The 13369-nt window shown below is 39.3% G+C and overlaps 1 protein-coding gene across 2 annotated transcripts in view; it reads right to left on the bottom strand.

The window, feature by feature from the left end:
• The window catches only part of MELK (maternal embryonic leucine zipper kinase), a 40160-nt gene extending 36805 nt beyond the window's left edge, over window positions 1-3355 (bottom strand). The window contains exon 1 of one of the 2 annotated variants that reach the window (XM_039344810.1): window positions 3205-3355. In XM_039344810.1, the coding sequence (XP_039200744.1) occupies window positions 3205-3345 (141 nt within the window). In that variant the 5' untranslated portion in view covers window positions 3346-3355. The remainder of the gene's footprint in view (window positions 1-3204) is intronic. The other variant, XM_039344811.1, reaches the window with a different exon arrangement.
• Between the last annotated feature and the right edge of the window lie 10014 nt (window positions 3356-13369).

The raw sequence follows: 13369 nt of genomic DNA, 5'->3' as shown, positions 1-13369 counted from the left end.
AGAGACCTTCATTTGCTTAACAATTGGACTGTTCATATGTTTAATGAAACAATTAACAGCATTAAAATGATTAATCAAGAAATGGGGGAAATAAGGGAAGTAGTTTTGCAAAATCGGTATGCTTTAGATATTATTTTAGCAGCAAAAGGCGGTGTATGTGCCTTAATTCATTCTCATTGTTGTATATATATACATGATTTTCAACCTAATATTTCTGCTACAGCTAGAAAAATGGAATCTTTGCTCCAAAATAATCCCTTACGCAGCGATGGATCAGGCACCGTGGATATTTGGGGTGCCCTTTGGTCCTGGCTACCGGATGGATCCTGGCTACGATCTTTGATTTCTATTATAGTAACCATTTTGATATTATTTGTATTGCTATGTTGTTGCATTCAATGTATTCCCTCCCTCCTGCAAATGTGCAAAAATGTTACGCCCTCCACTAGGAAGGACGCCTTAATCAGTGAATCAAGATCCCTTCTGGAACTGGAAGTGAGTAACATTGAAAAAACAGAAAAGCAGGAGATGTGGGACTAATTGCACAAATGTCCATGGGCATCTATCCATGGGCATCTCCCACAAGGGCCTGAGATAACTGTTTCAGACACAGGATACATTCATCAGCCTTTTGGACAGACTCTGATAAGAACACCTGCAGTAGCCTTGTATCTGGAGAGTGTCTGTTATTTGATACATTGTAACCACCCCTATATACGTCTTTTGATTATGCTGTGTGATGTAAAAACCTTAGTAACAATAAAAGAGGGTGCTGGAGTCAGCTCTGGGCTCTCATCCCGAGATACCTGTCTGCGTGTCTCATTCTCCATGGGAGACCACCACAGGGAATAGACGGTAGCAATTTACTCAGGAAACCTTTCTACCTTTGGTTCACCAACAAGCCATAGCCAGGAAAGTTGTCAATGTTATATGCTTTCTTCATATAAATTCTGTATGGAAAATTTGTATGTTTATATAAGTGAAACACTAAGGTTACAATAAGTTGCAGCCCAGTTCACCCAGGTAAATTGATTTCTAGTGGTCCTCACACGTACATAAAGCTAACCAATGAAAATGGATGAAGCCACATCTAGTCATGTTAGTGTCATTGTGGTAAACTGCTATAGTTTGCTGACATCAAGTGGTTATCCAGAGTTTTACAGTATATATCTATTGGCCTTTGGTTTTAATTAAATATATTATGTGAATTCAGTATGTATGAAGTATATGGCAGTTTGGTGTAAATGTGGATCCAGTCTCATTTTGCTCTTCCTCTGTGTTATTCAGGAAACGTCATAGAAAAGTATGAATTTGTAATCAAATTAATTGTTGACTCCTTATAATGCTAGAGTAAAAGCTATGATCAACAAGGCCAACATTGCAAGGTAATTCTTTGCAGTCTGGCAGTTATTTAGACAGCTGACTTACTCTCTATGGATACTTTTAAAGAGGCTTTAAAACCAGGCCATACTTGACTGAGAAAGGTATATGGCAAGGGTGTCAAACTAAATTTTATTGAGGGCCGCATCAGCATTGCGGTTGCCTTCAGGGGGCCAGTTGGGTGTGGCCAGGGTGGGTGCAGCCTATTGAGTGGGCATGGATGGAGTGGGTGTGGCCTACTGGGTGGGCATGGCCAGCTTTACATTGTTCGCGTCAAGGGTGCCTGTGGAGGCCTGGGCAGGAGTGGGACAGATCTGAGGGTTTCTGGAACAAGGGGGTGGGACCAGGGCAAGTGCCAAGGCATGGTCCATTTCTTCATTCCTCACAAAAGGTGACACCTCCCCAGCATGCACCCAGGGGGCGGGGCCGACGCAGCAGGGGCTGGTTCCTCGCTGTTTCTAGACAGCCTTGTGGAGCTAAGACTGAATGCGTTTCAGCATAGATGGCCACCACAAAATTGTACATTGGCTCCTGGCCAGCCTGGGCGAAGGCCAAGGCAGCAGGGGCCGTTCCCTCACTTTTTCCAAGATGGCTTCGTGGGCCACATGAAACCACTTCGCAGGCCGCATCTGGGTCCCCAGGCCTTGTGTTTGACATGTCTGGTATATGGCATATACTATTCTTAGATAAGTGAAACTGTATTGTGCTTTCAATTTGTTTAAATTTTGCAGCATTTATAATGATTTATAATTTACAACCTGTTTTGGGAAGGTTGGGGTTTAGAAGGCAGCAAAGAAATACATTAAACAAAAATAATATGCATTCATGCACACACTGTGTGTGAGAGCAAGTATGAATGCATACACAGGAAATAATCACCTCTTTTGGCCCCTCTCTCTCTCTCTCTCTGTGTGTGTATAAAGTTTTTCAGACAGACGGTCTGATTGATTGCACCTTGGCATTTTGACTGCTATACTGCAGTTCTACTTTTTATAATCTCTTTTGCCTTGCAGCCCTCCAACTAGGGGCGTTAAGCAGGCTCAAGTCACTACTGCGATACATTATAAATTCAGATTTCTTTTTGCTGACAAGAGTGTGTGTGTGTGTGTGTGTATATGTGTGTGTGTGTGTGTGTGTGTGTGTGTGTGTGTGTGTGTGTATACGTGGACTTGAAAATATATATATATATATCTATATATATATTTTTATTATAAAATAATAAAAATTCAAGTCCATGTATATAATAAAAGCTGTTTATTTAACCTAGTCAAAGGTTAGAGATCAGAGGGAGCAATAAAAGATGGAATCCCATTAGCTTTTACCCATACAACAGCTGTTTTAACCTCTGAACTCAAAGTCTTATTTTAGATAACAAATGATCTTGAAAGATGGAAATAAAGATTTATGCTGTTATATTTAGTCAATTTAGAATACATTATTCTTCTTCAAGAAAAAAAAGGACAGCTGACATGATGAATATCAAGAATATCAACCCAACCCAACGTTGGAAATGCTATAAAAATATAGACAACTATTGAGTGCCAAGAAAGAGATGTAGAAACCTTTAATTCTTTGCAATCCAGATTTTGTAGCCCTCATTTTGCAATCCATTCATTATTTTAAACAGCAGAAAATGAGCATTTTTCTCTGACTCCCTTTTAAGTCCTCAGTTCAGTTACAAAAACAAGTTTAGAACAAGTCAAAGTAGAAGAGGCAAAAAGAAAATAAGACATAAAAAATAAAACCAACCTCCTCTTCCAACGATAAATATTGCAAAAGGAGGCGGATTATAATATACTAATAATATAATAATAACACACATACCGTTGTCCAAATATCACCTACTATATCCAACTCAACGCTCTCAAGGTTTAAAATTCCCAGAAAACTAAACCGTTTCCGGCTTTCATCCAAACAATGGGCCGCATCCTCGGCGGAAAGGGCGGGATTAGCGAAGGGGTGCATGGGAGGAAGGTCAAAGAAATTAGCCGAAGTAGGAAGAGTGGCTGTTGGTTTGCAGCATTGGACGTTGTGGGAGGCGTGGCTCAGTTTCTTCAAATAGCCAATGGGAGAAGCTGTCTGTTGGTCCAGTTCTCTTTCAGCTGAACTTCAGAAGTGCCGGGATTCTTCGCTGCGATTTCGCGTGGGACACGATCGGGGAGGGAAAGTTACTTATTTAAAAAGCTGTCGAAATTGCTTATATTGAACTTGCGTGTGATTCCCAGATGATCGATGAACTAGTAGTTCTCAGCTCGGATGTGCAGTAGTAACTCACTAGGACTTTTTAGGTAACTTAAAATAATGGACTCATCAAGCAGCATAAAATTAAGAGGATTTTTTTTAAAAACGTTGAAGTAATAAAGGTTAAAATTGTACAGTATGTTTCTCTTCTTGCCTTGTAAGGTTGCCTTTGTAGAAAATTCAGTGTAATTTTATTCAGCGGTGCCCCTGTGTGTACAGTATGATTTAAAGCCCTTTTCAAAGCTAATTCTGCAGCAGGCAAAAAAAAGTAAACGTTTTGGATATAGTATGTATTAATATTCTGAGCGATCTCTCACCAGAGCCAGTTTTAAGTGGTCAGCCTAGCTCCACTCCTATTTTAGGGACAAAGCCAGCTGGGTAACCTTGGCCAATCCTTCTCTTTCTTTTTTCAGCCCATGAGACAAGGGCAACCCCCCCCCACCACCTTTGAAAAACCTTACCTAGAAAACAAGGAACTGATCCAGGCAGTCACCAGCAGTCAACAGGGATTCTAAAGCACAAAAACTTCCACATCCCATGTTTCACTCATTGGCTAATGGGCACATTGCAATGAAATTTAGATATTAATTAGACAAAACTCCCATGTCTTCCTCCTGAATATTGCTTCTCTACTCTTTGAGTGAACTTAAACATTTATGATAACTCGGTTTTATTAATGATCATTGACCAAAATTCTGAATATAGAATAAATCAAAATGATAACCTTAAAATATTAAATGATAAAACACTTAATTATCTTTTAACATGGAAATAATCTGTTAGAATGTAATTATATGCAATGTTTCCTTAGAGCAACCATTAACGGAACGGAATGGAATGGAATAGAATAGAATAGAGCTGGAAGGGACCTTGGAGGTCTTCTAGTCCAGCCCCCCGCTCAAGGAGGAGAACCTACACCATCTCAGACAAGTGACTGTCTAGCCTCTTCTTAAAAATCTCCAGTGATGGAGCTCCCACGATTTATGGGGGCAAGCTGTTCCACTGGTTACATTGTCCTCACTGTCAGGAAATTTCTCCTTAATTCCAGGTTGCTTCTCTATTTATTTATTTATTTATTTTATTTATTTATGAGACTTATATACCGCTTTAAGTGCAAGCACTCTCTAAGCGGTGTACACCAGTAAGCAATGTATATATATATTTACATTGCCCCCAACAATCTGGGTCCTCATTTTACCTACCTTGGAAGGATGGAAGGCTGAGTCAACCTTGAGCAGGTGAGATTTGAACCGCTGACCTGCTGAACACAGTCAGCTAAAGTGGCCTGCAGTACTGCACTCTAACTGCTGAGCCACCTCGGCTCTTTGGTCAGTTTCCAACCATTGTTTCTCGTCCTTCCCTCTGGTGCTCTGGTGAATAACGTGACCACCCTCTTCTTGGTGACAACCCCTCAAATACTGGAATAACTGCTATCATGTATCCCCTATTTCTTCTTTTCTTTAGACTAGCCAAACCCAAGTCCTGCAGCCGTTCTTTGTATGTTTTATTATGTGCTTTTTTTTGTCATAGAACGCACCGGAACAGAGTTCCAGCACCTTTTTTCGATGGATTTTCCAAGTTTTAAAAGTAACTTTTGAAAATTTGATGTTTGGTCCACGTGGCCTTGAATCGCCCTGTCTAGCGTAGCAGGTTGGCGGCAAAATAATTAAAATGGTGCCTGCGGGCTGCTTGTGTGTCAAGTCTGATGCACGCGTACTTCATCCGTGCTGGTTGTGATGGCATTGCTCAGCTTGTGACACTGCTCGACTTGTGGTTGGTCGTGTGGGCATGCGCTGAGTGCTTACTGTGGGCGCCGGCCATTATGTTTTGTTACACAACTGATGTGTGAGTATGTGTACAGTGATTGACTATGTGTGAAAGGCAAATAATTTCTTTATTTTAAAAAATCATTGATTTGAAAATCTTTAATTTTTAGTGTAACATTTACTATGAATTTTTGTCTTAAATACAATAAATTAAATTTATGTTAATAACTGAATATGTATGTGTGTGTGTGTGTGTGTGTGTGTGTGTATTTTCCAAGTTTTAAAAGTTTAAAAGTTTTCCAAGTTTAAAAAGATTAACAAGGTGTGAGCTCTGGCACCTTTTTTCTTACAAAAAAAGCACTGGTTTTAGTCTTCAGGCCTTTGATCATTTTAGTTGCTCTTCTCTGAATTTTTTCCAAACTTTCAATATTTTTTTTGTAATGTGATGACCAAAATTGGCTGCAGTATTCCAGGTATGGTCTTACTAGAGTTTTATAAAGTGGTACTAATACTTAGTATGCCTCTGTTTATACAAGCCAGGATTGTATTAGCTTTTTTGGTTGCTGCTGCACACTGCTGGCTCATAGTGAAGTGATCGTCCAAGATCCCTTTCATAATTACTGTTTTTAAGCCAGGTTTTGCCTAATCTGTACTTTACCTTTGATTTTTCCTGCCTAAATGTAAAACTTTGCTTTTCTCCACATTGAAACTCATTTTATTGAATAGGGTCCATTGTTCAAGTTTGTCAAGATCTTTTTGGATCCTGAGTTTGTCTTCTGGGGGTTGGCTACTCCTGCCAGTTTAGTGTCATCTGCAAATTTGATGAGTTCCCCTTTAATTCCCTCATCTGAGTAATTGATGAAGATATTGAAGAGTACTGGGCCTAAGACGGAACCTTGTGGTACCCCACTGCTTACTTCTCTCCTGGGGATGTAGTGCCATTGAGGACTACTCATTGAGTACGGTTTGCCAGTCAGCTACAGATCCATCTGGTGGTGATGTTGTCTATTCCACCTTTTTCTAGCTTATCAAGGAGTAGGTTGTGGTGTACTTTATCAAATGCCTTACTGACGTCTAAGTATACTATGTCCACGGCATTTTGCTGGTCTACTAGTTTAGTCGCTTTATCAAAGAATGAAATAAGATTGGTTTGGCATGATCTGTTTTTAACAAACCTGTGCTGGCTACTGGTTATAATTTTGTTTGCTTCTAGTTGTTTGCAGATCTGTTTTTTGATTATCTTTTCTAGGATCTTCCCAGGTATTGATGTTAAACTGATTGGTCTGTAGTTTCCTGGATCCATCTTTTTTCCTTTCTTGAAGATGGGAACCACATCAGCCCTTTTCCAATCCTCAGGTATTTCCCCAGTGTGCCAGGATTTATTTTTGAAAGATATGTTGCAGTGGTTCTGAGATAACATCTGCCAGCTCCTTCAGAACTCTGGGATGTAATCTGTCAGGTCCTGGTGATTTATATTCATCAAGGTCAGACAGGTGTTTCCTTACTATTTTCCTGCTTATTTTAATTTTTGTTTCTAGTTTGTCTTTTGCAGTGTATTTTTTGGTATGTTGGGCTGTAGTTTCTTTTTGTGTGAAGACTGATGCAAAGAATGAGTTAAGCAGCTCTGCTCTCTTCCTGTTGCTTGTTATTTCCTTGCCCTCCTCACTCTTCAGTGGGCCTACAGTTTCCTTTACTTTTTTCTTATTGTTAATACACTGGAAGAAACTTTTTTTTATTATCCTTGATTTCTGTTGCAGGTCTATGTTCATTCTGAGCCTTTGCTTTCCTGACTTCATCTTTGCATGTTTTGGCTGTCTGCTGATAATTGGCCTTAGTTATGTGCCCCTCTTTCCATTTTTTGTATTTGTCCTTTTTGCCTATATATTTATATATTTCTACCTTTTCTGAGGTTTCTGAGGATCTTTCACCTAACAAGAAAAATGTATTTTCAGTAGAACAGTGAAATCTTAAGGAACTGTGATATTATTTTAGAGTGCCATGAATAGTACGATGGTCAGCAGAGCAAAGTTCTGCCTTGAGCAAGAAAGCTTGCTGGCTGACTTTGGGCCAGTCATTCTCTCAGTTCAACTCACCTCACAGGGTTGATGTTGTTGTGGGGGAAATAGGAGGAGGAAGGAGTATTGGATACGTTTACCTCCTTGAGTTATTTATAAAAACAACAAAAGTGGGATTTAAAAAAAAAATCTTTTAAAATATGTGATGCCAATTCAGTTCGCGCAGAGACAGATTTAAAAAGAAGGTTCCTATACCTTCTTTTGAATACGCTGATGAAACTCTGGTTTCTCTTCAGGTCATATCAAATGTTATGTTTTGCACATTCTTGAAGAAAAAAAACCAGAGTTTGAAATTTGCATATTTTCAAAAAAGCCACTTCTCCGAAGAACATTTTAAAAGCATAATACATTCTTAACATGGTGAGGACTCTTTCATTACATCTCCAAATAAAACAAGGTAGTATTTTATTTATTCTAAGACATTTAATAGCATACCTATTTTTTATGGAATAATTAATTCTTTCAGATAGGCTATTATTTGATTGTCTAGCCCAGGTTGATAAATATGGGTCAGAAGGTGGCAGCAAACTCCTTCTGTTCATTTATTTGTTTAGCATTTACCCCTATTCACATGCCATCAAGTCATTATGTAAGGTGTGTTAACAGTTGTCTAACTATATTTTAAAGACCTTTTGAACTCTCCCTTTCTTGTATCCATTCCAAAAATCAGCTTAGTCTTTGGCAGAAAAATAAATCTACTATTCATCATAATAACTATAAAATCACTTCTACAAGGGCCTGCAATCAATGTTAATGACTTACTGTACAACAAATGTTTAGCCCTTAGCTGTTGTGTGGAATCCAGTCATAATTACCATACTGATGGCAGAAAAATGTTCTATTTTAAGCACTGCACTAATAAACAGATGCTTTCTCTGGTATAGAAATGTTCTATCTTTTAAGACTTGGTATACTGATACCTTTAATCACAACATGAGAGAAAAAAATGGGCCTCACAGAACATTCCAAAATGTTTAACATTCCAAAATTATTAAGGTAATACCTTTCTTAGGCTCATTCAAAAATTTTGGAGATTGCTAGATTTCTGGATTGGACAAAATGTTAGAAAAATTGGGAGATGGGAGGCTTGGTAAAATCTGCAATCACTATTTTAAGCTGTGATAATATATTTTATTCATTTCAATGATATTTAAGTTTACGACTGAATCAAAGGTTGATTCTTACACTGAATCTAAAGTCTAGGTATACCTGAATTTGATCCTCAAATCCCTTGATAGGAGATGCCTGACTGCCTTCTGTTATTTGTGCATTTTGTATTTCTGCTGAATTTCTTCAGAGACAGGGTAATTCCTAGTATTAGTATTTCAAATTAGCAGAACCTATAGGTAGTCACTGACAAAGAGTTGTAAGAGCCAGTTGTGCTTTTATATACTTGACTGTGACAAACTCACTTGGTAATTTTTTTCTCTGCAGGGGGACGGAACAATCTGGCTTGCATCTGGCTTTACTTATTTTCTTCAGAGCAATCTAAATACTAATAATGATAGGATAATAAAGTAACAGGGAACATTCATAGCCTAAGCTAGGCTTAGGAAGAGTACTGTATTGTCACAAATAAGTGAGCCTACAACAAATCCCCATTTTCATCTTGGAATTATTTCCTTTTAGACCTGATGAGATAAAAATAGTTCACAGACTTGCATTGTGCAGCTTTTGTTTTAATATTTTATTATCCACTATTTACTCAGTTCATTGATTTTGTTCAGTTTTCGGAGATCACCACTGTCTACTAGTTCTGTATCTCCTAGACTTTTTAACTCCGCCTTGCACTTCCGAAAGTGTCCTCTGAACTATTGGACTGTGTGAACTCCTTCAGAGAGTGATATATAAATATATTGGATAATTAAAAAAAACTGTTTAATAGAACTTCATGCATACATCAGTACTGTTAATTGTATTCATTCAATTCAGTTGTTCATTGCCTCTTACAGATAAGCATCTAAGCAATAATTTACCAATATTTGATTTTTTAAAAGTGATGTTAATTTATATGTAAGTTGGATCTCTATAGTTCTCTGAAAAAATTTCCAGGTTCCACTAGATATTTGAAATCTCCCTCTAATGGGAAGATTAAGTCTCATAAATCTCTTCCTAACTATCAGAAAAATATTTGTAGTGTTTGCTTCTCCAGTGTTCAGACACGTGAGAAGGGCATTTGTGAATATGAACATGTGTTCCCCACTTTGTCTCCCAGAATTATAAAAAAAATGAATATCAGCTCTAAGGCTATCATCTAGAACAGTGATAGTGAACCTTTTAGACACCGAGTGCCCAAAACCACCACCCCTGGTTCCACCCCCTGCCCCTTGCTCTGCCCGCCCTACCCGCTGCCCCCTGCAGGGCCACCTACTGTCTCCACAGCCTGCCGCAGATCACCCAGACGGCCCTGCAGCTCCATGGTGGCCACACCCTCTGCCCGCAACCCACAGGGCTCGAGGGCGAAGTTTTGTACCCACTGCCTGGCTGCCATGTCTTTAGCTGTCCTGCTCTGTGTGGGCCATGCCTGGGGGCAATTCTCCGGGGAGGGCTGCTGGTGAGGCGGGGGCTGTGTGGGGAGGTGGGGGCTGGGGCAATGACACATGTGCTCACAGAGAGGGCTCATGCATGCCATAGGTTCGCCACCACTGGTCTAGAACGTCTCTCCCATCACTACTGAAAGGAAGAAAAAATTGTACCAATCAAGGAAAAATATATGTGAGACTAATAGAGCAAAACCAAAACAAAACAAAAAAACCCCTCCCTCACTACTTCTTCCTTTCCTCTTTTCTAGCAAATACTTGGTGCCTAAGATATGGCTATTCCTCTGTCTTTGGAATACTACTTCCTCCAACTCAAACTCACTCATTAATTGTTAGGTAAACATGCTCAACGTTTTTAGTAGAATTTATTAAAGAATAAAAGATTTTGAAATGTCCTTTGGCGGTTCAATAGTTTATACAACTAAGTTAGTACATTGATGAATCTGATTCTATGACCTTCCATTTCTTTTACACCAAAGAACATAACCCACTTTCAACTAAGTTATTGTGTTAATGGATGGCTGTTCTAAGAAATAAGCCTTCTGTACTATGCCTTAGCCATTTTTTAGATTGAAGTTTTAATTATAGCCTGGCTTCTGCTTCCTTCTATTTTGTGGGAGAGAACTGTCTTCTCAGTTCAATCACTTGCTTTCTTCAGAGGATACAGATTTTTAAAAGTATCCTTGCTTTAACTCTGGTTCTCAGTCTCTAGTCTAGTTCTTTTTGCTGATGACTATACTGGTGTTTTGCTCTGATCATTCTGTTTGCATCAGTAGGCATGCCCCTAAATATTTGTAGAGGAAATTATTTCATGCAGGTATTCGTTCTGTGAGTCAAAATCACAAACTCTTTGCAAAATGACAACTTAAATAAAAAAATGAATGAAATCATCAGCCCAATCTCATTCTCTTTTTCTCTTTCTCTTTCTCCTCAATCTAATTCATAAGGTTGTTATTGTAAAGAAAAGGGGGCACAGCATGTGTAATAAACAACACTTTGATTTCCTGAACAAAGGGGGAAGGGAGGGAGGGAGGGAGGGAGGGAGGGGAGGAAGGAAGGAAGGAAGGAAGGAAGGAAGGAAGGAAGGAAGGAAGGAAGGAAGGAAGGAAGGAAGGAAGGAAGGAAAAAAAATCAACATCAGTATGTACAAAGGTATGGTCACTAACTAAAATCTATACATATTTTGGAAGTTAAATGACCTTAGAAAATTACAAAGCTTTAGGATTTGATGAAATACCAGCAGAATATATAATGCTACATGGGGTTTGTAAGCAGATACAGAAAACATGGGGGCAAAGAGATAAAGGAATGGAAAAGGTATTTACATTCCAATATCAAAAAGAGGCAGTACTGACAATGTTTAAACTACCAAGCAATTGCACATATCTCATATGATAATAAGATACTGCTCAGAATTTTGCAATCTATAGTTCAACAATTCGTGGAAGAACTATCAGATGTCCAAATTGGATTCAGAAGACTGGAATATAGGGCGTATCTCCTTAAGAAAACCGACTGTGGTCACAGATGGAAAAGGAAGCCAGTGAAAGTGTCACAGTCTGCTTAAGTCAGGGCTGGGCAATTAATTTTCACCAGGGCCATATGAGAAACTTGGATTGTTGTGGAGGACTGCTGTCCCCTCACATGGACCAGACAGGAACAGTCAAAGGGCTAGATGCATAAAATGCCCAGGTCTGGCTTAGACTGTGATTTTAGGAGTCCTAAATAGTAGTCTGACCAGATCCTGTCAGTCACAAGGAGAAAGCCGATTCTTGCGACAAATGTAAGACCCTGTCAGTTCTCTACGTTCTGAATTGGTGCCCTGATACCAGCGATACTAGCTTATTATCCATTTGGGCAGGGGATTATGTCATCAATATCTCCTCGAAGTATGACAAAAAAATGCCATTTGGAAAGCTTCCTGTCTGATCCAGAAAGCAGCCGTGACAGTTGCTATGATATTGGCTGCTCTGTTCACCAGGCTTCACACTACTCTGCTCACTTTCATTGTTTCATCAGATGACAAGTGAGCATTGAGGCAAGTGTGGCAAAATGTGTGAAAACAGCTAACCCTGCATTCTATTGGCCTAATCATCACAGTCGTCTGCAGGAGGGAATCAAAATAGCATACAGCACGTAAAAATGCTGTGGTTATGGCCATCCTCTTGACTTTATTGTCCACCCTCCATGGATGCCCCTGAAGGGTTCTGTAATTGGAACAAAAACAAATTGTTTAGCCTAACTATTGCTATCTCGCTTCTGTAATCAGTGTTTGCATCAGGGACAAATTTCAAGCAAGCATGGGAAACATGTGCATGGATGGGATGTAGTGAAGGACGGAATAAGGGAGTGTACAGGAATGATTGATGTCTTCCTTATGATGTAATGGCTCTGTTGTCTGACTTTATTTGGCTAACAAAGTTTATAAAGCAATGCTACTAACTTTCTAAGGTGTGGCACTTCTGGACATAACTCTGCCAGCATTCCAGATTGTTTGCCATCCAGCTACAGTATTTTATTTGATTAGTTAAAGCACGGTTTCCTCAAGAAGCCTCCGTTTGAGTTGCCTTTTAGTGGTATCTCAAAGTTAAGTAAGGGCCAGGGACCTTGCACCCCTGCCCATTGTTAAGTTCTGGGACGATTACTCTTAAATTTCTGCAGAAGGCTGTTGGTGGTGTTCTTCTACACCACAGGCAGCCAAATGTCTTGAGCCAGTCTTAGATTTCTACCAGCAGAAATAGGGTTGTTGCTCAATACTGTATCCTTGAGGCAAATCCTATTTTCAACAATATGCTGGGACATCACCGGCTTTATTCAAAGGTTGCATCTTTGGATCTCAAACCATGACTCTGAACCAAATGAAGTTTGCAGCAGTAAAGCATAATAATGACTCCTCAGCTTATGAAAATATTAGGGACAGGATTTCCATTACTAAGCAAGAAAATTAAGTGTGTCACATCCAATTTTATAAAAAAATTTTTTTTTTTGCCATAGTTGTTAAGTGAATCACTGCAGTTGTTAAGTCAGCCACATGATCATTAACGAATGGCTCCCCCCCACCCCGTTGACGTTGCCTGTCAGAAGCCATCTGGGAAGGTCACAAATGGCGATGACATGACCTCAGGATGCTTGCAACTGTCCTAAATAAATGCTTGGTTGCCAAGTGCCCAAATTTTGATCAGGTGACTGTAGGATGCTCCGATGGTCATAAATGTGAGGTCGTAAGTCATTTTTTTTCAATGCCAGTATAGCTTTGAACAGTTGATAAATGCATGGTTATAAGTTGAGGAGTTTCTTATAGAAAACTTTTGCCCACTCAAGCCTGCAGTGGGCAGTTGCTCTATCACAACGTTTGAGACTTCCCTGA

The sequence above is a fragment of the Crotalus tigris genome, unplaced genomic scaffold (genome assembly GCF_016545835.1).
Source record: "Crotalus tigris isolate CLP2741 ecotype Arizona unplaced genomic scaffold, ASM1654583v1 scf7180000017939.2460400, whole genome shotgun sequence".
Taxonomy (NCBI): domain Eukaryota; kingdom Metazoa; phylum Chordata; class Lepidosauria; order Squamata; family Viperidae; genus Crotalus; species Crotalus tigris.
The sequence above is the reverse complement of the archived record's forward strand: the minus strand, read 5'-3'. Positions and strand labels throughout refer to the sequence as shown.